At 29.2% G+C, this 21001-nt stretch overlaps 1 protein-coding gene across 3 annotated transcripts in view; it reads left to right on the top strand.

The window, feature by feature from the left end:
- Positions 1-20496, top strand: part of LOC145188730 (NBAS subunit of NRZ tethering complex-like) — a 38108-nt gene extending 17612 nt beyond the window's left edge. For 2 of the 3 annotated variants that reach the window (XM_090086980.1, XM_090086982.1), the window contains 23 exons: positions 100-212; positions 6514-6593; positions 6695-6870; positions 7072-7113; positions 7228-7315; positions 7513-7581; positions 7736-7951; positions 8254-8395; positions 8538-8611; positions 8709-8997; positions 13687-13753; positions 14008-14118; positions 14281-14473; positions 14570-14743; positions 14883-14966; positions 15153-15364; positions 15619-15727; positions 16175-16380; positions 16705-16954; positions 18573-18703; positions 18977-19097; positions 19309-19434; positions 19549-20496. In XM_090086980.1, the coding sequence (XP_089943106.1) occupies positions 100-212; positions 6514-6593; positions 6695-6870; positions 7072-7113; positions 7228-7315; positions 7513-7581; positions 7736-7951; positions 8254-8395; positions 8538-8611; positions 8709-8997; positions 13687-13753; positions 14008-14118; positions 14281-14473; positions 14570-14743; positions 14883-14966; positions 15153-15364; positions 15619-15727; positions 16175-16380; positions 16705-16954; positions 18573-18703; positions 18977-19097; positions 19309-19434; positions 19549-19815 (3340 nt within the window). In that variant the 3' untranslated portion in view covers positions 19816-20496. The remainder of the gene's footprint in view (positions 1-99; positions 213-6513; positions 6594-6694; positions 6871-7071; positions 7114-7227; positions 7316-7512; positions 7582-7735; positions 7952-8253; positions 8396-8537; positions 8612-8708; positions 8998-13686; positions 13754-14007; positions 14119-14280; positions 14474-14569; positions 14744-14882; positions 14967-15152; positions 15365-15618; positions 15728-16174; positions 16381-16704; positions 16955-18572; positions 18704-18976; positions 19098-19308; positions 19435-19548) is intronic. The other variant, XM_090086981.1, reaches the window with a different exon arrangement.
- The last annotated feature ends 505 nt before the right edge of the window (positions 20497-21001 follow it).

Genomic DNA, 21001 nt, shown 5'->3' with positions numbered 1-21001 from the left:
TTGTAAGACCTGATTAATAAATCCTGCAGAATAAACAATTTATTGGTAGAATTGCTTTTTTTTGTATGTATTATTAGTCTTTTTATTATTCTTTTAAAGGTTTTGTCTTTCTCTTATTGTGGACCACCCTGAATGCATACAAGCTGAGTTGGACCTTATTCAAGCTGCAGTCATTCTGCAAACTTTTGGTGTTTCTATTCTTCCTTTGCAGGGTAAGAAGTATTTTTAAGAAGTTTGCATGGTGAAATTGTTTTTAAAAATTAAAACTTGTTTAAAGTTTTACTGTCTCTTTTTACATTTTCTCTTTTAGCTTGGAGTGGCTTTTATTTAAAAAGATTATTTTCTTAGTGGGGCACTGTCTTTTTTTTTTATATTAATAATAATAATAAAAAATAATTAACAAAGAATTTCATTTAAAGTCTGAAAATTTTGGTATCATAAAATATGATACTATGTCTTATAATTTATTTTGATTTATAAGAATTTATGATAATTCATGATGGTTAAAGCTTTAAATTGATACTGGATGCTATCTTGACATTAAGTTTGGTTACTTATTAGGGGAGACCGGGGCTAGTTGGCTACAGGGGTAAGTTGACACTACATTTAACTTTGGAACTTTCTAGCAGATAATTCCTAAATTCACATGGAACCTTCCTATTTAACTAATTCATCTTTAAGTGTAGTGTTCAGGGCTATAAGCGCATGTGTATAGAAGTTATAGCAATTTTTGTGTTTTTTTACAAATTTTGTAACTTGTAGCTATATAATTTTTTCAATTTTAAAAAGCAATAGCATTAGCTACATTTAAACTCGAATAGATGTAGGTGTTGTGTGGTTCACTCTAACCAGTCACAATTTATGTTTCTCAATATTTTGCATTTTTGGGGATTTATAGGCCATTTTGTGAACAAAAAGCTTTTGGGGTTAGTTGGCACAATGATTGCAGGACTAAATGGCAACATGGGTCAACTTATAATTTTTTGCATTGGTCGTAAATTCACTAAAGTTATATAACACTGCAGGTACACAGACATACAAAGTTATAAAAGATAAGTAGACAGGCCAGTAAATCCTAAAAATGTTACAAAAAATGCGGTTGATACTATTTTTGTTGAAGAAAAGTCTATTCGATCGATTTAAGGACGATAAAGGTTAAGGTCAAAAATTATTGTTGGATAAATATTATCAAGAGTTTTTATAAAAAAGATGCACTTGAAATAGATGCTTAATATTGCTAAACTTGTCTCTTTTTATATGGTGTGCAAACTTACCCTGAGAGTATAGGCAACTTACCCTGAGCCAAGGTAAGTTGGCACATATTTTTTTCTTTTTCGGAGGCCTTTTTGGGCCACCAATATTTTTTTATATGATGTTTGACACTTGAACATGCTTGCCAAATTCATATTCTATTGAACTGCAGTTTGATATCTTCAAAAAAGTTCACCCAGAAATGCACAAAGCTCAAAAACTAAAGCTGTAGCCAACTAGCCCCAGTCTCCACTACTTACATTTTGCCACTTTTCCCAATAATTACAATATTACACTTAATCAGTTGTAATTAAACCTTTTTAAATCCTAAAAAATAGTATAGTTTCAGTATTTTTTTAAAAAATTGTTAGTTAAAACTATAATACTTTTTAAATTAAGTGATATAACTTTAAAAAATCACAAGCCATTTTTAATTTTTTTAAGGGTATCATTTAATGGGTCAGTATTTTTAATTAGTTGGTCTGTATTTTTTTTATTTTTAATTTTCAGTACGGTATTGAGATGGTCAGCATAAGGGTTTTAATGGTGAATATTATATACTAGCTATCATTTTATTAATTTAGTTATCAGTTTTAAATTTTGACTGGTCAGTAAATTAAACAAGCATTCAGTTGTTTGATTAAACTGATCTGTATTTTAAATAAAATGATCTGTAACTTAAGTAAAATGATTTGTAATTTAATAAAAGTAATATGAACTTTAACTGGAAATAATTTTGTAAAAACTATGAATAAGATTTCTATTTGAGAAATGAGCAAAAAAAGTTAGAAAAAATAGAAAAATTTGCACCAGAATACAAGTCCTCTAATGAAGAAGAAAATGATACAATAGAAGAGCAAGCATAATTGAAAACCAAGGAAACAGAAACAAAAACATGAGTGCATAAGATTTGAAACATACCTGAACAAGAAAGATCCAATTAGAGCTAAACAGTTTTTAGTTCATCAGACAGGTAAGTCTCAGACAGTTAAGTCCTTAGAGTTAGGTTAACAAAGTTGTAGGCCTTTGAGCCATTAAGGTCTACAGACATTTAGGCTTATTGCATTTTTTGGTGAGAGAGAAGTGATAGACAGGAGAGAGAAAGCAGAAATGGTAAGGAGAAAGAAAGAGAATAGAAAGAGAAGAGAGAAGATGTGCATTGCTCTCTCATCTAACTACCTTTGCTCTCTCATCTAACTACCTTTCTCTCCAACTTCTCTTTCTCGTTTCTTCTCTCTATCTCCTTCCCTCCTCCTCTTTCTTTCATTTTTTCTCAAATTTAATTACACTAAAGATAGAATGAATCATATCTATGTAATAATCTATAGATATAAAGCCATTCAAAAAAGTAAATAGCAATCTAATGCTGTAGTTTATTTTTTGTTTGATTTAGCAAGTGACAAGGTAATCATTTACAAAACTGGACATGAACATGATAGTAAAAATATGTCAAAATAAAACAAGTTTTGTAAAGACTGAATTCAACAAAATTTGTGGATCCTTGTAAAGAATGGCCACCAAATTCATATGAAAAAACTACAAAATAATATATCTGCCTACAAAAAGAAAAAAATGGCAATACATCCATTTTTCTTGGTGAATTAAGATAATGGTGTATAAACAATAATGTTCCCAACAGTGAGGATTTGCTGCATATGCCTTCCATCATGGTCTGGACAACTTTGATATTCATATGCTTTGGCACAAAAAGGTACATTGTAACAATAATGTTCCCAACAGCAAGGAGTTTCATTGTAAATCACAAAATTGTTTACTCTGTTGGTTCAGATTGTTGGAACAAAAATGTGTGATGATGTCCAAGACGAGTCAAAATCTCTAATGTATCATCAAAAAGACTCCTATGCCAAGCCCCAGGACAAGAAAAATTACATGTTGATGCTACATACAAATTAAATTGGCAAGGGTTCCCTGTCTTACTAGTTGGCACCAATATATGGATTGCCATTTTCATTTATTTTTGATGGCCATTTGTTTCAATGAAAAACTTCAGATTTCAAGTTTATATTTGAAAGTATTTCTTATGGTTTGAAGAAAAGTCAATTTGGGGAAAATATGAACCCAAAATACTAATCTCAGCTGATTAGTGATAATCAGTGCTGATTCAATTTGAAATTTCTAAAGTTTTTTCATTCTTTAATGTTTTTAGCAAAAAGGATAATGTGATGTGTTGGGCAAATATGCTTTGGAATTTTGATAAAAATGCTGAGGAAAACTAAAACCATCAAGATGAACTTTTTGAGGATATAAAAACATTGCAAAAAAAGTCAGAATAAAGAGATCTTTAAGGAAGCTTCAGGTTTTTTAAAAAAATGGAAAACCAGAATTTTCTGGGTACTTTAAAGCAGAATGGTAGAATTCTAATCAGACTTGATAATGAAAGCTTTAGACATTTCAAGTGCTAATAATGCTCTTGAATCATTTAATAGAGTGGTGAATGGTAAAGACACTATAAGGGAAAGACATCCATTCTCAAAATAAAAAACATTTGGAGATCATTTATTGTGTTAAAGTGTAAATATGACAAAACTGAATTGAAATACTGACCCAAAATTATATTTTTACTGACAAAAGAATGCTGACCATTTATTAAAAAAAAACTCACCAAATCATCACAAAATACCGACCAAAATATTTGTACTCTTTTTTCAATTCTTTTTTATATCAAACAGAAAGTACCTGATAATTTTATCTAGAGTATTTTATATTCAACAATGATTAAAAATACTCCATATAATATAAAAGGAGTATGTATTGTCTGTATGATAAGGTAACTTTATATTGTACTTTTAAAATTTTATTTTCTTTTAGAAGCATGCTTAGCATGTTAAAATTAGTTGAGCAATTGCTACTTAATATTGTTTATCAAATCTTTTAATCATTTAAAATGAGCTGTTCTTGATTATTGATTTGTATTTGCAAATATAAGTTGTCAATTTTTGCACACAATACTCTGTTTATATGCTACAAAAGTTGATTGCATCCAGGTAATGGTTTGTTCCATAGCTGCAAAGCCAACAGCATGGAGAGAAACTATCATATGGCTGAAAAACCAAAAGTCATCAGCAAAAAATATGGAAAAAAATTTAACATTATCATGCCAGAGGATGGAAGTTTGATATTATTCATGCCAGAGCCATTGGTATAATCAGCAAGCATCAAGAGTTTCTTTTAACTCATTCAGGCTAGGATGGTGTGGTATGATGGGAAATGTTGATAAGGTTTTGACAATTCAGGAGGAATAATTCAGAAAAAAAAGTTGTAAAAGAAGAATTCAGAAAGAAAAGAATGAAAGAATTAACGGAGGAAAAAGTTAATCTACAAATGTAATAATCTTCATCTGAAAATGAATGCAATGCAAAAGATGGTGATGAAGAGTTCTTGATTGTGACTTATCAAGGTCAGCTTTTTCATCTTCAAAGTGGACCAAGTGTAGGGCATCAAACACATGAGATAAGATAAAAGTTAAGCAAAATGAAGTAATGCACTCTTGAATTATGATTATTGGACTGCCATTAACTTTATTGGTCAGCTGATGAAAAATACCAGTCTACCAATCTTATTTCTGACAGCATACAGGTTGCAAATGATAGTGTGGGGAGTGGCCTTAATGGATAAATACAACAAGTTGCATACAAATGAAGAATAAAAATAATTTCCTGCTTGATGACAGCACTACCAGTTGCAAAAAAAGACACTGGTTTTCACAATTATAAATTGATTTTGTTAAGTTGCCTCAACATTTTAAAATTACTTAAATTAATTACTTAATGGGTAGACCAAATGTTTTGAGACAAAATTAAAACACTTAATTCTATCAACTTTGTTTTTTATTTTGATTTTCTTTTTTTATCAAAATATGAAAGCTAAATATTCACAAAATAGTCTCTGTTCTTTAACTTTTTGTAATTTACTGCATATGCCTTCCATCATGGTCTGGACAACTTTACTATTGATATTTTTTAACTATCATTTGATCCTGTTTGCCAACATTTGGTAGATTCATATGCTTTGGCACAAAAAGGTACATTTTGCTTATTGAGCCAATCTGTTGTTGTTTTTGCCTAATGGGATGTGACTAAGTCAGGCTAAAAAATGCATTTATTTTCTAAATGATGTTTTTTTAATGAACTTAACAATTTTGGCAAACAATTTTGATAATAGACATTTGCATTGATTGTCACACCTTTGGTCTTCCCTATATATGGTGTGGTGGAAACACCTTTACCGGGTAATGCCAACCACACAAGGAATTTTGGTGCAAACTTCTTCTTACATTTAAATCTTACATCTGGTGGACTAGTTTGTTTGTTGCATGAAAATAATCTGACATTCCCAGGCATGTTATTATCTAAAAATGTAATGTGTTTTTTGTTGTCAATAACAGCAAATTTTTTTCCTTTGCAAAACTTCTTTTGTATTTTTTCAAGTTGCTGTTGACTGTACTTTGTACTTTGTGTGCATTGTCTCATATGATATTTTAAACCCAGTTTTTTAAAAGTTAGACAAATGCAAGATAATGAGACATCAAACTTTGAAGCAAGTTTTCTTTAACTCATGCCAACAGTATTTTCTGTAAAATGTTACAGTTGTTGTTGCTTTTGTAAGTTCTTTTTACTTGGGTAACCTTTTCTTTTCTTACTTTCATATACTTGACCATCCTCAAAGCATTTGATGATCCAATACATTTTTGGTTGTGTGACTTTTTGTACTTGAAAATGTTTCACCAAATGGGTTTTGCTCATTTGTCTAATTAATGTGTAGATGCCTTGAAAGATCAATTTTTTTGTCTTGTGTGGAATGTTAATTGAAATTTTTTTTACTTATCTAGAAAGAGAATTATGGGCTACAAAACAGTATAAAAATAAATGATTATCTTGCAAACGTAGATCGCATTATTTAGCTAAGCGTTTTTTCTCAGAACATTTGGCCCACCCATTAACTTAGTCACCTCAACAGTTTTTTTTTCTATAAAAATTTGTTTCCTTTCATTTGTTTCTTTTCAAAGTAAATAATTTATCAAAAATTAATTAGTTACAAGTTGCTAAACTTCAATACAAATATTGTTGGTAGGGACCTCCAATTAATTAAACATTTTCAAAAAGTTTGATTTATTTTACATAAATGCAAATCATATAAGAAGGTGTCTCACCTAATATTAAACAAATTTTTTATATAAGTTTTTAAAAACCTTCATTATATCTAATATACCTAATGTATCTAATATACTTTTATTGTTTATAGTTCGACTTTGTGTAGATAGAGTAGAGCTCATTGATCTTTGTTTACAGAAAAGCAAAACAAACTATAAAAAGGTTTCAGAGGTATTAATTTTTATAACTTTTTTTTAATCTTATTATTTATAACTTTTTAATTCTAGCAAATAACAAAATTTTTACTCACATGTTGATGTTATTGTTAACAGCTGCAGAAGCTTGGAAGTTTACTTCAAATTTGTGGAGATGATCACCATGAACGTGATGGGAAAATCACCCTAAAAGTTGCAGAGTCATCATTTTCTGTTGAAGATTTTGATTTTTGTGCCATACAATGCTTTCATTTAATTGATATCAGCTACAGTAAAGCTTGGCAAATTTGCAAGTAAGAATTTTTGTGTTCCTTTATCTTCTAAAGTTAAGTTAAATATGTAAAATTATCTATAATGAATAAAAACACTCTTATTATCTTTGTATTTCTATGCAGATTTGATGAGATTGAAGTAAAAATACTATTTTTTTTTTATTGGTTAACCTTTATATAGAACTGTAGCTGAAGTTCCTGATTTTTGACTCTGATTTTTAGAGAGTTAGGGGAGTCCACTGGTTTTATTAACAATTCAACAAAGTAAGGTTCAAGTTTTATTTATTTTTTTCAATTAACAATAGTTCCATTATTTGTTAAGCAAGGTTTTTTATTTTGTGGGTTGTATTAGTTTTCTATTTAAGTAGTTGTATTTAGACTGAAGATGTTGAGCTTTGCTTTGACTTATTGTCCAGTATATCATATAGAGGAAGTTCTGAAGAAAAAAAATATGATTGATAGAGAGGTATTCCACCCAACTTTCCTTAGGTCTTGATTAAAATTGATCATTTGTGCTATGATCAAGTCTGTATAAAGTTCACTTTAATCATATGCTAATCATTAAAGTATTAGAGTTTAATGCCAAATGGTATATTTATGTATATTTTTCTATTGTGTAATATTAATTCTTTGAGCAGAAATGAACTTATGGATTACAATTAGGTCCTCTACGAGCAACTACAGCTGCATTTAACTGAAGAGGATGATCTTTTTGAAGATACTATAGATGGGGTGAATAATTATTTATAACGATTTTGATCTGTAAAATTTAGAGAAGATTCCTTAAAGAAAGAATGTCTCATGATTTTTAACCATTTTTATTTGATTGACTTTTTAATAAGTTTTTAATAATTTAATAAGTCAGTTAAAAAAAAAAATCATTTAGAGCAACCAATCCCTCATCAAGCATACAAAAAGTGCAACAAAAAGGTTTCTTCATTCCATGGGTGGTACAAACATGCTAAGCAAAGCAATCAAGTGGGTAAAGCAATCGACAGATGTTTCAAGTGAATCATCTCAACAAATTGATGTCGTTGATGCATTTTTGAGACATCCTTTTTACTGTTCCTTAGGAGGAATGAAGCAAACAAGTTTTATAAATGTAAAATTTTCTAGTAATCTTATGATAATATATTATTTTGTAAGTTAAGTTTTAAATTACTGATTGCCACAGAACTTTGATTAAGATTGCTTAAATAATGGGGTTTATATATGTTTGGGGTTTCTTATGCTTTTTATAAGAAATTTGTATTTCTTTTTCTACCTGCTTTCCTTTTATGGTGAGTGGCTCAGTAATATTAAAAGTTTTTATCTTGTAAATATAATTATTACAGTTATTTCATGAAAGTATTTTAAAACATTTAAAAAATGAAAAGTTGTTTCTTTTTTTTTTACTTTAAATAGATTGATGAGTTTTATCCAGATGTTCATAAAGATGATGCAACTTTATTTCACTGTCTCATGCTAAGACACCAGAAGTTGATTGAGCAGCGTGATGATGAGAATAAAGATGGCAACAGAAATGAAAATGTAAATACTACTGAAGGTAAGATAAAACAGAGAAAAATAATTTAATTTATAATTATAAAAATTTTTTTTTTTTTTTCTTAGAAAAATATTAAGCTCCAGGATAGATAATAAAGAAGGGCTGTAAAAATGTATATATAGCTCTAGTTTTTCTGTTTTAGATTTACAAAGTCTTGCAGAGTTATCATTTCCAAAAGATTCATTATTGTCTTTGGGTTATATGTTGTATATGCAGGTGTATTTATAGTGTTACATGTGCAACTAGGTTTTTAATTTTTTATTTTGAGGTAATTTTTTTGAAAAGAAATTAAAACTGACATTTCCTTTTGTAGGGTAATAGCATTGATAGTATTTTCCAATGTCAAAGAAAAAGTGTTTTCACATTTATAATGGCTGCATACACACACGCCCTTCACTTTTATAGTGAGCACCAAAAGCTTTCTGCAGGTTCCATGCATGATTTATACAGAGCAAAGCCTCTTGATGTAATACGTGCTTCACTTATACAGCTAGGAGAAATGGAAAACTCATCAAGTGATGAGCATTCTAAGTTTCTTATTTCCAATTTGACAAGTATTTTGGATATGTTGCAAGCACAAATGCTGCTTAAATTAGGGAAAGGTAATCTGGATAAAAAAATCTTTGACTTTACTTGATTTTCATAAATATAAATGTAGTTTTATGTTGTGGCAGGACAAATTTGAGTTTAATTTTTCAATTCCGGAAAAGTCTGATGCTGATATATTTTTTTAGTAATACTTTTTATTTACTTATAGTAAGATAAAACATTTATAGTCTTTTCATAAATTACATTTTTAAATATATTCATTATGTTATATGCAATTATGTTAAAAAATTACATATTGTAATTATATATATATATATATATATATATATATATATATATATATATATATATATATATATATATATATATATATATATATATATATATATATATATATATATATATATATATAATATGAATATTTCCACTTAATATCTTGTTCCAATACATGTAGAAATAATTCTGAGCAAATATGAGCTCATTTGGGCTCATTTCAATATTTAGAGGAAGCTCAATAAAGTTGTAGATTTTATAACTTTTACTATTTTAGCTAATAATTAGTATTTGTTAATCTCAATTGCATTATTTTCTTTGTGCAGACTGCAGATGTGTTTACTATTTGGCAAACAACTTTAATATAATATTTGTTTTTCTAACTTTCAGATTTTTAAGATTTTTAAGATTTTAGAGTAAAACTAAGAAATATTGCTGAATGTTCAATAAATATTAGAAGTAAAACTCCAATTTAGTTAATAGGTTCTGAAAAAGTTGAAATAACTGGAAGTAAACTTCCTTCAAATAAACAAGTTTTAAGAGTTTTTTTTTTCACCACCACAAGACTTTGAAAAAAAAAAAATGAAAGTACTAAAAGAAAAATGATGACAAAAACACTAAAAACTCAGCAAAAAAATGAGACAGAGTTTGTTGATGACCTTGACAATTTGCTTGACATTGTACATGTGAATGCCTTAAACATAATCAACACTCAAGAGGATAAAGACTCTTCTTGCATGAGAAAGGCTGTTGTGGTTGTAAGGGACCAGTTGATATGGCACTTACTTCAAAAGAAATTAGGACATGCAAAAGACCAATAAAGATTTGTTTGACTGTCTATTCATTACATGGCGCAAATAAATCGAGCAAGTACATGGCGCAAATTTTCAGAATGCAAGAAAGAACTGTTTATGGTGGAATAATTTTAGCAGTTTTTGACTTTTGTGAATAATATGTATTATTCATACACAATATTTTTTAACTTTTTACTGTTTTAATCTAACTTAGATTTTTAGATTTTGCTTCATATCAAGAATTAAAATATAAATGTTTTATTTGGAAAGAATTTCAAAAATGCATCTTGCAAATTTACAATCTTGTTGAGCTACCTGTAAATGATAAGAAAAACCTATAACTTTGCATAGGTTGTTTTTATATTTATTGAAACACCAACTAAAGTAGAAAGTAGAGAAAAATCTATTTTTATTTTTTTTATACCAACCAGATATATATTAGGGTGTCCCCCCAAAAAAATATTCTTGAAAATCATATCGCATGCCCTTTCAAAATGATCTAGCATACAAGTTGACTTCCATTTTTAAATATTTTTTCAATCACATACTAACTGATCCCTCAAAGACAACATTTATCCAGTTTTATAAAATACCAAAAACAACATGTTTTGCACTGATAAAATCTTTTTTTTTTCTTAAATGTCTTAAATTTGTAGCATAATTATTATGTAACGCCATATTATTTAAAATTTTAACAGTATACAAATTAAACAAATATTTAAACCACAACTCATGAAAGTAAAGTCAATAATATTACATGTGAAGCTGATCAATATGATTAGAAGAACAAAGTTCTTTTCTGTGTTTTTCAACAACTTGCAACAGAAATTGCTTCTATTCTTCATCTTTGCAAGATGAATAAAACTCCTCAATCTTTGTAACCCCTCTCTCTGCACAATCATTTACACATGGAAGGTTTGCAATCACCTTGGCTGCTTCAAGATATGATGGTTGTTCTGGCCAAGTATCAGGACTGGCATGCAAGAAGTTGTCATAAAGGCCTAGCATATTGAAGAATGATGATGACAGCTGTAAGTCCTTGATGCATACTGGCAATTGATCAAGTGAGCCCCCCTCTTTGATGTCATGATATTGACAAGTGTTGCTTTCTGGACTGCTTCCATCTTCTACGAGAAGAAACATTGTGATGCCAGCTCTGGGCTCAAACACTAGGAATAGCAAAGCATCATTTTCAGTGCTGCTTCTTGGATTTGCTTGTCTTCTTATGCCTTCAGACGTTGTATCAGGAGCACATCATTCAGAAGAACCTCAGCTGCTGTTTTGCATGTAAAACATGACTCTAGATACACAGACACAACAAGCCGATTCAACCGACTGATAGACTTGACCTGCTTCCTAGTTAGCCCAATAGCAGTTTTGTTTCCTTTCAGAAATAGTTCGATCTTGAGTGAATAAATGGCTTTAGCCATCCATTAGGCTCTATGGTAGACTTCTGGTCTTCTGATTGTCACCTAGAAATCGCTAAATTGTGTAAACTTTTATGTATTTACAACTTTGGCAGTAAAAATCAGTGAAACTAGCAGTATAGCTTACCTCCAACTCAATTCCAACTGCTAGAGCTGCAAACTGTAGAAGTTCAAGACAGAAGTTCAATCATCTCTGGAATGTGAAACTTCCAATTGTTGTGTGATGAAGTTTCTCACCTCAGCTGTGGCTGGTATCAGAGGCTGTTGCATCTTTTTTAAACTGATGATTAAGTGTTGATCAGGCTTGTTTAAATCTCTTGAACATAAATATGTCAGCACCAGATGATGGTCCAAAGCATATGTTGAAGACATCAGAGAGCAAGATTTCCATCATGTGGTGTCTTCAGCTCAACCAGAGTAAATTTCTCTCAACAACACATCTATCAGTGTTGCTACCCCTGCTTTGTGTCCAGTGTTGGGTATTGTTGTATCAAAGCACATGCCAGTAACCTCTGAATGTGTGTTTCAAGAATGAAGCAATTCATATACAGCCTGACAGGTATCCTTTCTAGTTCCTAATGAAAGAGCTGGAACTCCTAGCAGCTTCATATATCTATCAGCAAGTGAAGTCAGCAATACTGGCAGACAATTCACTAGATCATTTGTAGTTGCACTTTTCTTGGGCATAAGCTTGCCATCCCAATTTACCACACACTTTGATGGAACAAAAGAGGCTTTAATTTGATGAGCTCTGTTTTTGCAATGTTTTTGTCTCACTCAATGCACAGTGCTTTTAGATAATAAAATATTGGCTGTAGAAGGTTCAACTTCATTCAAAACTGAAGCAAAAATTATTGTGGACTTTTGAATGCTAGTGTTTATTCTATCTAATGTGGAGCACATTTGTGGTGACTACTGTCACTGACTTCATCATCTTCATCACTATCATCCAAATTTTCCTCAGTTGATGAACTTTCTGCTGGTAATGTCATCTTTTCAAACTGTTTCTCTTGTTCTTCTTTTCATGCGGTAGGCCTCTCTTTTCTTTTGCTTCTCCTCAGCTCTTCTTTGTTTATTAGCCAGCGTCTTGTCTATGCCTCCAATAGTACCTACTCTTTCCTCTTTTGCAGTCTTAGGAACTCTCTGTCTTCTTCATTTTTTATCATTGACATAGAGTCAGCATGACTGATATCAAACAAACCATCTAGTTTTGCAGCAAAATTTTCCTGCATGATTTCTTTTACTGCTGCTTTTTTTCATGTTTCTCATGATGGTTAGATACTCTTCATACAGTTTTTTAATCTTTTTAACAATGTTAGGCTTCTGTTGTGTCAGCAGTCTGTATTTTTGCTAGAACTCTGTTCCACATTATGGAATGTGATATTAGCACTTTTAGAAACAGTCTTTTTTTTTTTTCGATGTGGAAAAATAGATTTCTCAGTACATCTCTCATAACTGGATGTCCAATTAGAGGTATAAAGTCCTTATGTCTAGTAGCATATTATGGAGCTTTTGCCATGATTGTCAATTTACTTTTGAAACTTGGATTACTGGTAACTGCCCCAGTAATGGTCCAAAGATGCTATGAAGTAATCCTTAATGTCTAATGCCATATTGTGAGGCTTTTGTTATTAGATAAGCTGAGCAGTTGACTTTTATAATTGACTGAGTCCCTGCATTTTTTAGACTACATTGCCAACATTTTTTTTATTAATAGGTTGGACTTATGCGTAGATTTTTTGGTTAACAGGATGGACTCATAAATACTAAAATATATGAAAATAATTTTCTACTATAAAAAATAAATATTTCTTATGCAAAATTAGTGCAAAAGAAATATATATTTTTATCTAGCTCTTTTTAATAGCGAAGTATCATACAAATGTTTGCTTCATCAAAAAATTGCATGTCTTTAAGGGATGGGTTAATATTAATACTTGTAGATAATATTTTGCACACAGAATACCTTCGTGTGATGTGTGATCAAATTTATAGGGTTTGTGATATATCAAAAAATTTTTTTCTTGATACACACTAATATGTGTGTGTGTGCGCGCGCGTGCGTGTGTGCGCGCGCGTGTGTGTGTGCGTGTGTTTATATATATGATTGATTCTTTCATTTATGTATGTATGTATGTATGTATGTATGTATGTATGTATGTATGTATGTATGTATGTATGTATGTATGTATGTATGTGTAAAGAGAGAGTTTTTTAAAGATATTTACACATTGTTTATATTTTTTAGGTGTTGATATTGAAAGATTTACAATGGATAATAATTATAAAAAAGAAACCATTCTTGGTTTGGCAATGTAAATAATACAAAGCATCTTTTCAAAAACCTTTTTTTTTTATCTTTTTTAAATCAAAATGATCATTTTTTAATTTTTCTAAGCTGTATAATTATCTATTTTTCTCTCATATCTTTACATCGATTTTTATGGGAGTATATCTTTTTAACACAAATTTAAGTTTAATATGTTTATTGACTTCTAGACAATTATCTTTAAGATATTAAGTATGTTAATTTTTTTTTTTTTTATCTCAAAGTATTTTTTTGCTATAGGAGCTGTGAGGAAGAACAAATGAATATTTGTCTGTTGCTAGCTCAGAAGTATGATATTCAACGGTGGGAAATCATGCTTTCATTTGTGGAATTTCTTTTTACAGACAGTGGGTATAGTGTTTTTTTTTTTTTTACAAAATTTACAGAAAAACTTTTCAATTATATATTTCTTGGGCTTTATTGATTTTTCCGTCTACATGAATAAAACACTCATTCCTTCTTCATTATTTAGATGATGAAGGAATGAGTGCTTAAAAGTTTTTTAAATTTTAGATTAAAAGCAAAAACTATACGAGATTTGTTAAACAAATGGAGTGTGGAAGAAGTGTTGAAGGGGCACAATGAAGATGTGTTTTTCCGCTTTCAAAAATACATTTACCCTGAAATAGATGGCTATGATCATAACATGTTGCTCCTTTTTTATGTATTTGCATTAAATTGCACCAGTTGTGCTCATGTATTGCAAGTACATATATTTTTTACTTTTTTTTTTTTTTTTTTTTTTGAATTTCTTTCTTTTGTTAAGTTGTCAAAATCCAAAATTTCACTAAAATTTTTGTAGGGAAATTTAAGTCTTGATGCTCATGTCAAGTTGTTGAAAAAGATAAAAGCTGCTGCATCAGCAATAAATTACAAAGATCTTGTTCATGGTGGATCTCCTCTTGAAGTTATCAAATCCCATATTAAAGAAAACAATGTGCACCTTCTTGCCAAAATTGCATCTAAAATACCTCAGGTGTTTTAAAATCATCTGTAAAAAACTTTGATAATTCCAAAAATCCATTCCAAAATCATTTAAATTATAAAGTTGCTATATTAAAGTATGCTGGTTGATATTGCAATATGAAGTATGTGTATTTCTTTTTTGTATTCAGGCTGATGGTTCTTATGTCAACCCAAACAAAGTCTTTTTAGAGTATGCAAAGAATGAATTTTGGAGCACGAAAAATCTGGAGAAGGTATTGAGTCTTTTTAGTGCATGGTGCTTACTATTTGTAATTTAATGTTTTAATGTCTATCATTTTATGTCTCCATGTTTATGATTACAAATTTTTTGTTGATCATTTTTTAGTTTCTTTTCTCTTTTTTTTCTACAAAAGTTTAAAATGAAAATGCTAAATTCTCTATTTTATCTCTTATGATAGGTGGACTGGATTCATCGATTTGAAGCTTGTCAAAAAATTTTCACTAAACTTGAACTGACTGATGTTGTAGAGTTAAGCAACAGCATGCTTTTTACAGAGCCCTCAATTATATCAATTGCTGATGATTCACGCCAAGAAATCGCCAAAAGAATCCTTAAATTTGTGAGACAGCAGAAAAGACTTATAGAAAATAATTTTAAAGATCAAGATGAGTAAGCTAAATTGTTATCAACTCTTTTTTAGTTTCTCAACTCAAGTTATTGCATCAGTAATCCTTCAAGTTTACATGGAGCAATAATTTTGAATAAAATGTTTGTTCTTCAAGATTTTATCTGCATATTTTAAATCAAAAATTAAATCAATTTTGATTTGAACTTGTTTTTTTTTTTTTTTGTTGGTATTTTAAAAACATTTTTTTCTAAACCATTTTAGGCAATTGTATAACATTTTTAATCATGTTTTTCAGTAGCAAGTTGGCTGAAGCTCAGAAATCTGTAGAATCCATTATAGGCATAATAAATCATCTTGAATGCATGAAAAAAGTTAAAGGAGGATATCTTTTAAAATCTTCCCATGTAAAAAGTTTTATCTTTATGGTTTTATAATTATATTTATATGTTAAATTATTACATGATTACATGATTATTTCATGTCAAAACCTAGTTGTTTGTTTTTGTATTTTTATTTTATTTCTGGTCATTGTTTAGTGGAACATAATGTAACAATAAAAACTATTTTATTTCTGGTCATTGTTTAGTGGAACATAATGTAACAATAAAAACTATTTTATTTCTGGTCATTGTTTAGTGGAACATAATGTAACAATAAAAACTATTTTATTTCTGGTCATTGTTTAGTGGAACATAATGTAACAATAAAAACTATTTTATTTCTGGTCATTGTTTAGTGGAACATAATGTAACAATAAAAACTATTTTATTTCTGGTCATTGTTTAGTGGAACATTATGTAACAATAAAAACTATAAAACAGGTTCTTGAAGTTTTTTTCTTTTTCTTTTAGCCTTCTAAAGATATCTTTGTCAGGAAGCTTGATATGTCAGCAGGAGATTTATCTAAAGTTGAGCTTCTGTGTTCTGAAATGTTTGTTGCTTTGGAAGAAATTAACTTTATTGGTTTGCTAGCCTGGTACCAAACAGAAGAAATAGATTTACATAAAATATTATGTCAAGTACTTAAAAACTCTCTAGAGATAATCGAAAGTGATAGGTAATTATTTAATTGACAAGGATAGGTAATCATCAGCAAAACAGCTGTAGGTAGATAGGTAATCATGTAATAGCAATATTTAAGTATTGATATTTAAGACAGTAATTAGTAATTATTTTGGTAACAATGACATTAAGAATTTACGGCAATGTAACCAAAATTTATTATTTATTTATTGATAATTAATTAAGAGTTTTATGTCTAATAGGCAATCCTTATACTTTTTAAAAGAATTAATAAACTTAATGATAATAACACCTTTAAAATATTTTGATTATTAAATTTTTTGTTAAAATTTTTATACTTTCTATTTTACCAATGAAGTGGACAGAAAGCATTTCAAGAATTGGTTCATTTGATAAAAGTTCATCAAATGAATAGTGGTAATTTGGTGACTGCTGCTGATGTTTTAGACATTGCTAGATCATTTTGTTCTGATATAAATGTTGCTACTCATTCAAAAACTATTCTTCTCCAGCTACTGAATAAAAATATTGATCTCTCATCTGAAGATATGCATTTGTTAATGTACTTCCAAAGTGATGCAATTATTGCCCCTAAATGGCATATTAAGGTTTGTTCTTAAAAAAGTTACTGCAATATTAATCAGCTTCTTTTTTTGTTACAAAGAATTTATTTATTATATACAGTTTCTTTATTAAAATTTGGACCAGCATTTAAAAACCAGCATATATGAAATTAAGTAATCAAACAAATATTGTGTTTGTTTTAAAAAAATTAAATGTTTTATTGGGTGAAAAAACAAAAAGAGGTTCACTCAGCTTTATCTAATTAACTTTCTTTAAATGTGGTTTTTTCTTTGCATTCCAACCATAAGGGCAGATTGAAGTCTGTTTTTGCTGAACCAAACGACAAATCTCCACTTATATTGTTTTTTAGTTTAGCAATTTATGCTTAAGTGTACAGAAATTTAGATGGCAGTGTATGACTTTTTTGAGTGGTTTTTACATGTTTAAACAAATATGCAATACAAAAGTATATATCACCCCTACTTGGTAATATCTCTCTAATCTAATTAGGTGCCTTGTCCACTCTGAAACTGTCAATTATTCTTAATAATATTGTTTACCTCAAGTTTCAACATTTCACAAACATTGAATCTTATTAAATTTTTTTTGATTTAAAGAATTTTAAACATTCCTGGTTTTGGCAAGAAAGAAAATAGCAGTGTCATGCATTTGCAAGCTGATTAAGTCAGAAGTGTTTAATTACATAACAGAAGTGTTTAATTACATATTTAAAAGTTATAAGTTTTCCATGATGTTTATTTTGTTTAACACAAACTTATCACTTTCAGTTCTCTCTCAAACAGGTTTGGTCCTAGAAGTGCAAAAACTAAGTATGTGATGAAAAACTTTTAACCCTTACAGGTGAAAGCAAAGTATTTGGAGTCCCTAATTACTGTTGTAGGTAATTACCACTGGGATTCATGTTCTAAGGCACTCCTGTGCAGCTATGTCACCCATACTTCTGTTAAATACTCTTGCAATTCTTTGTCTTGAGAGTTTTTGCCTGGACATTATTCCCCTCTCTTTCCATGATGGAGTTGATGTCATTTAGGTTGCTAATTTTTTGTCTTGATTTTTACAATCCAAATGCTCTCACAAATGTTCAATTGGATTAAGATGCAATGATTGATCTGGCAACAAAAACATTTTAATTTTTTTCTAACAACAATTGCTGATTGTTCTAACAGTTATTGCCATTTTGTTGCAATTTTTGTAACAGAGTTTTTGTATTTATTTTTGCTGCTTAAGTTATGGTGTATCTGTCTTTGACCTTTAGTGGCTGATCTAATTTGTTATGTAGAGTACAGTGTCATTACAGTGTCAATACAGTGTCAAATTTCCATTCACTTTTGTTACCTTTTTTTCAATGTTTTGATGGTATTACATTCTTCAAGCTTCTTTCCATTTTTGAGGATATTTACCTGAAGGTAATAATTTTCAATGCAAAAGCCAGTGATAGTTCATAGTATTTGTAGTAGTGAATCAGAGCTGCAATTCATTTTTGCAATGCATTTAAATTGGTATAAAACCAATAGTAGAATGTCTTAAATTGACAGTTTGAGATTTTATTTATCTGTAAGAATAAAATATGGCTGCTGTAAATAAATAATGATGTTTTTTGTTTATATTTTATAGTGTATATTAATTTTTGTAATCTTTCAGATTGATGCAGGAGATGTAAAAAGTATGCATGAAAGATTTGAATTGTTTAAGAAGCTTGCTGATGAAGTGATTCAATTGGAGCAAATTGCTGGCCTTAAACAGCTCTTATTTGCATGGCCTCCATTTGTGGTGTAAGTTTTTAGTTCTAAGATATAACAAGTGCCTAGATCCCATCAAATCCCTGGGCAACAAGAAAGAAGAATGGGCTTATTAAAAATTATTTTATGTTATTAATTTAATTTAAGGATTTTATTACATGATGATATAAAGTTAAGAAGCTAAATATGTTTGCATACTATTTAGTGAGGGGAGGGCACCTCCAACCAGGCACAGCACTGGTTATGACAAAACTAGTTATGATTTATGAAAGAAATGAGAGATTTTTTAATTGTAACTGTTTTAAGATCTGAGCTTCAGGATGATCCTTGGTTAATCTTGATTTGCAAACAGATTTCTTATCAACAATTTGATGATATTTTACCAACAATCAAAAGAGCTTGTTTCTCAAACAAACATTTTGCTGATGTAAGCTCTTTTTTTTTTTGTTAAGCTAGTTATTAAGCAGTAACTTATTTACAAGCTAATGAATAATCTTTTCATACATAATTTTTGTTTAAAATTAAAAAATCTTTAAGGTAAATTATCATGCTTTTTTATGTGTCATATATCATATTACACATTTGTAATTGTAATCAACTAAAAATAAATTTAAACAGTATACCTCATTAACATTAAGTGCTACAAAGTCATTTATGAGAAACTGTGCAGTGTGAAGCAATACCATATTGGATTCAAGGTTATGCTGCTCAGTCACAATCAAATTTGTTATGACTTGATCTTTAAGGACAAAAATACAATCCAGGTAAAATTCTTTGAATACTATTATCCATATGTCGTTTTAATTCTTTCTCTCTTTGGTTTCTAATAAAGTTTAAATAATTTTTGGTATCTAATAAAGTTTTTTTTTATTTGATAGGAAGTTGTTATGGATGGTGAACTTTTCAATTTAATTATGGAGACAAAATCAATTCATCGAATAGCTCATACTACGTTGTTTGAATCAACTGTGTCCACACTTCTTCAAAAAGATGAGCAAACATTGAACAGTGCTTTGGAGGAACTTTCAAAAAATGGTCATCATGCAGAAGCAGCGACTATTCATGCGCAATTCTTTAAACTGAACCCATCGTTCATGAACCTTAACAATGCAATTGACTTTGCAAAAAAATTTCTATTTAAATGAAACTAATTTTAAAGAATTTCATTGGTTTATAAATTATTTAGTTGTTATTTATAAATTGCTCTTTTAATGAAAACAAATTATTATATTTTTATTATATGCTTGGAATATTTTAAAAGCCATTTATTTATTTTTGTTTTTATGAATAATTCCTTTTACAGTTTTGGCATAAAATACAACTTTAAGTCTATATTTTTTACAGAAAAAAAAGATAGTTGGTGTGGGTATAGATTTTACCATAGAAAATAATTGTTACAATGGCATCCCTTTTTTGTTTTTACATGTTTGAATGAAATGAAGAATTTCTACTGGATGTAAAGTTGTTTTCTATTTCGAATTTTTTTCTTTTATTGTTTCACTAAGTTTTTATTATTCAAAACAAAAAAATGTCCGATGAATTTTAGAATTTCTAAACTAAAACCTGAATATAATTTTCAGTTCTTAACTTTTCAGGAATTAAAGATTTTTATGTCAAATCTTTCATCAAAAATAAGTTTTTTCTTTTAGTTCTTTCTGTTTATTTCCTTTCATTTGACTGTTGGTATATTATGACTAACTAACTTGTATGATTGCTGTTTTTAGTTTGTTTAATTCTTTTGGCTTTTAAAATTGTAGTTTTGAATATTTTTGCTGTACAAGGTAAATTTAGGATAATTGGGTTTAGAAATAAATTTTCTGATCTTTCAATACCCTCTCCCATCATTCAATTAAAGTTTTATAAAAATATTAAATTGTTAATGCTGTGAAAAGTTTGATCGAATGAGATTTTTAAAATGAAAAGCAACTTTCATAAAGATGGTTTTGTTCACCCACTTTTATACTGTTTTTTTCCAAAATTCCAGGATTCCATCCTACACACTTTAAATCTTTAGAATTTTTAAAGCGGCTTAAAAATTTCTAAATTTGAACATTTTTAAAAAAAAGAGGAAAGGTTAAAATCTCCATGTGACATTTTTGTGACTGTCAGGTTTCTGCTTTGTGACAACATTGTGATCATGTTGTGGCACTTGTGACTCTTTTTTAACCATTTCAAAGAAAGTAAAAATCTCCAGACCATTTTTTGGTTTTGGATTTCTTTTCTAGAATGAAAGTAACAAAAAGTATTCCAAACTGAAAATGGATGAAATTGTCATGAAATCTAACGTAGAGTATTTTAATGTTGTCAGTTTTTTTTCATGAGTAAATTGTG

The sequence above is a fragment of the Hydra viridissima genome, unplaced genomic scaffold (assembly GCF_058129835.1).
Source record: "Hydra viridissima isolate aposymbiotic clone 2 unplaced genomic scaffold, HvirCarnegie_v1 scaffold_5, whole genome shotgun sequence".
NCBI classification, from domain to species: Eukaryota; Metazoa; Cnidaria; class Hydrozoa; order Anthoathecata; family Hydridae; genus Hydra; species Hydra viridissima.
Note: the sequence above shows the minus strand (reverse complement) of the source record. Positions and strands in the feature narration are given on the sequence as shown.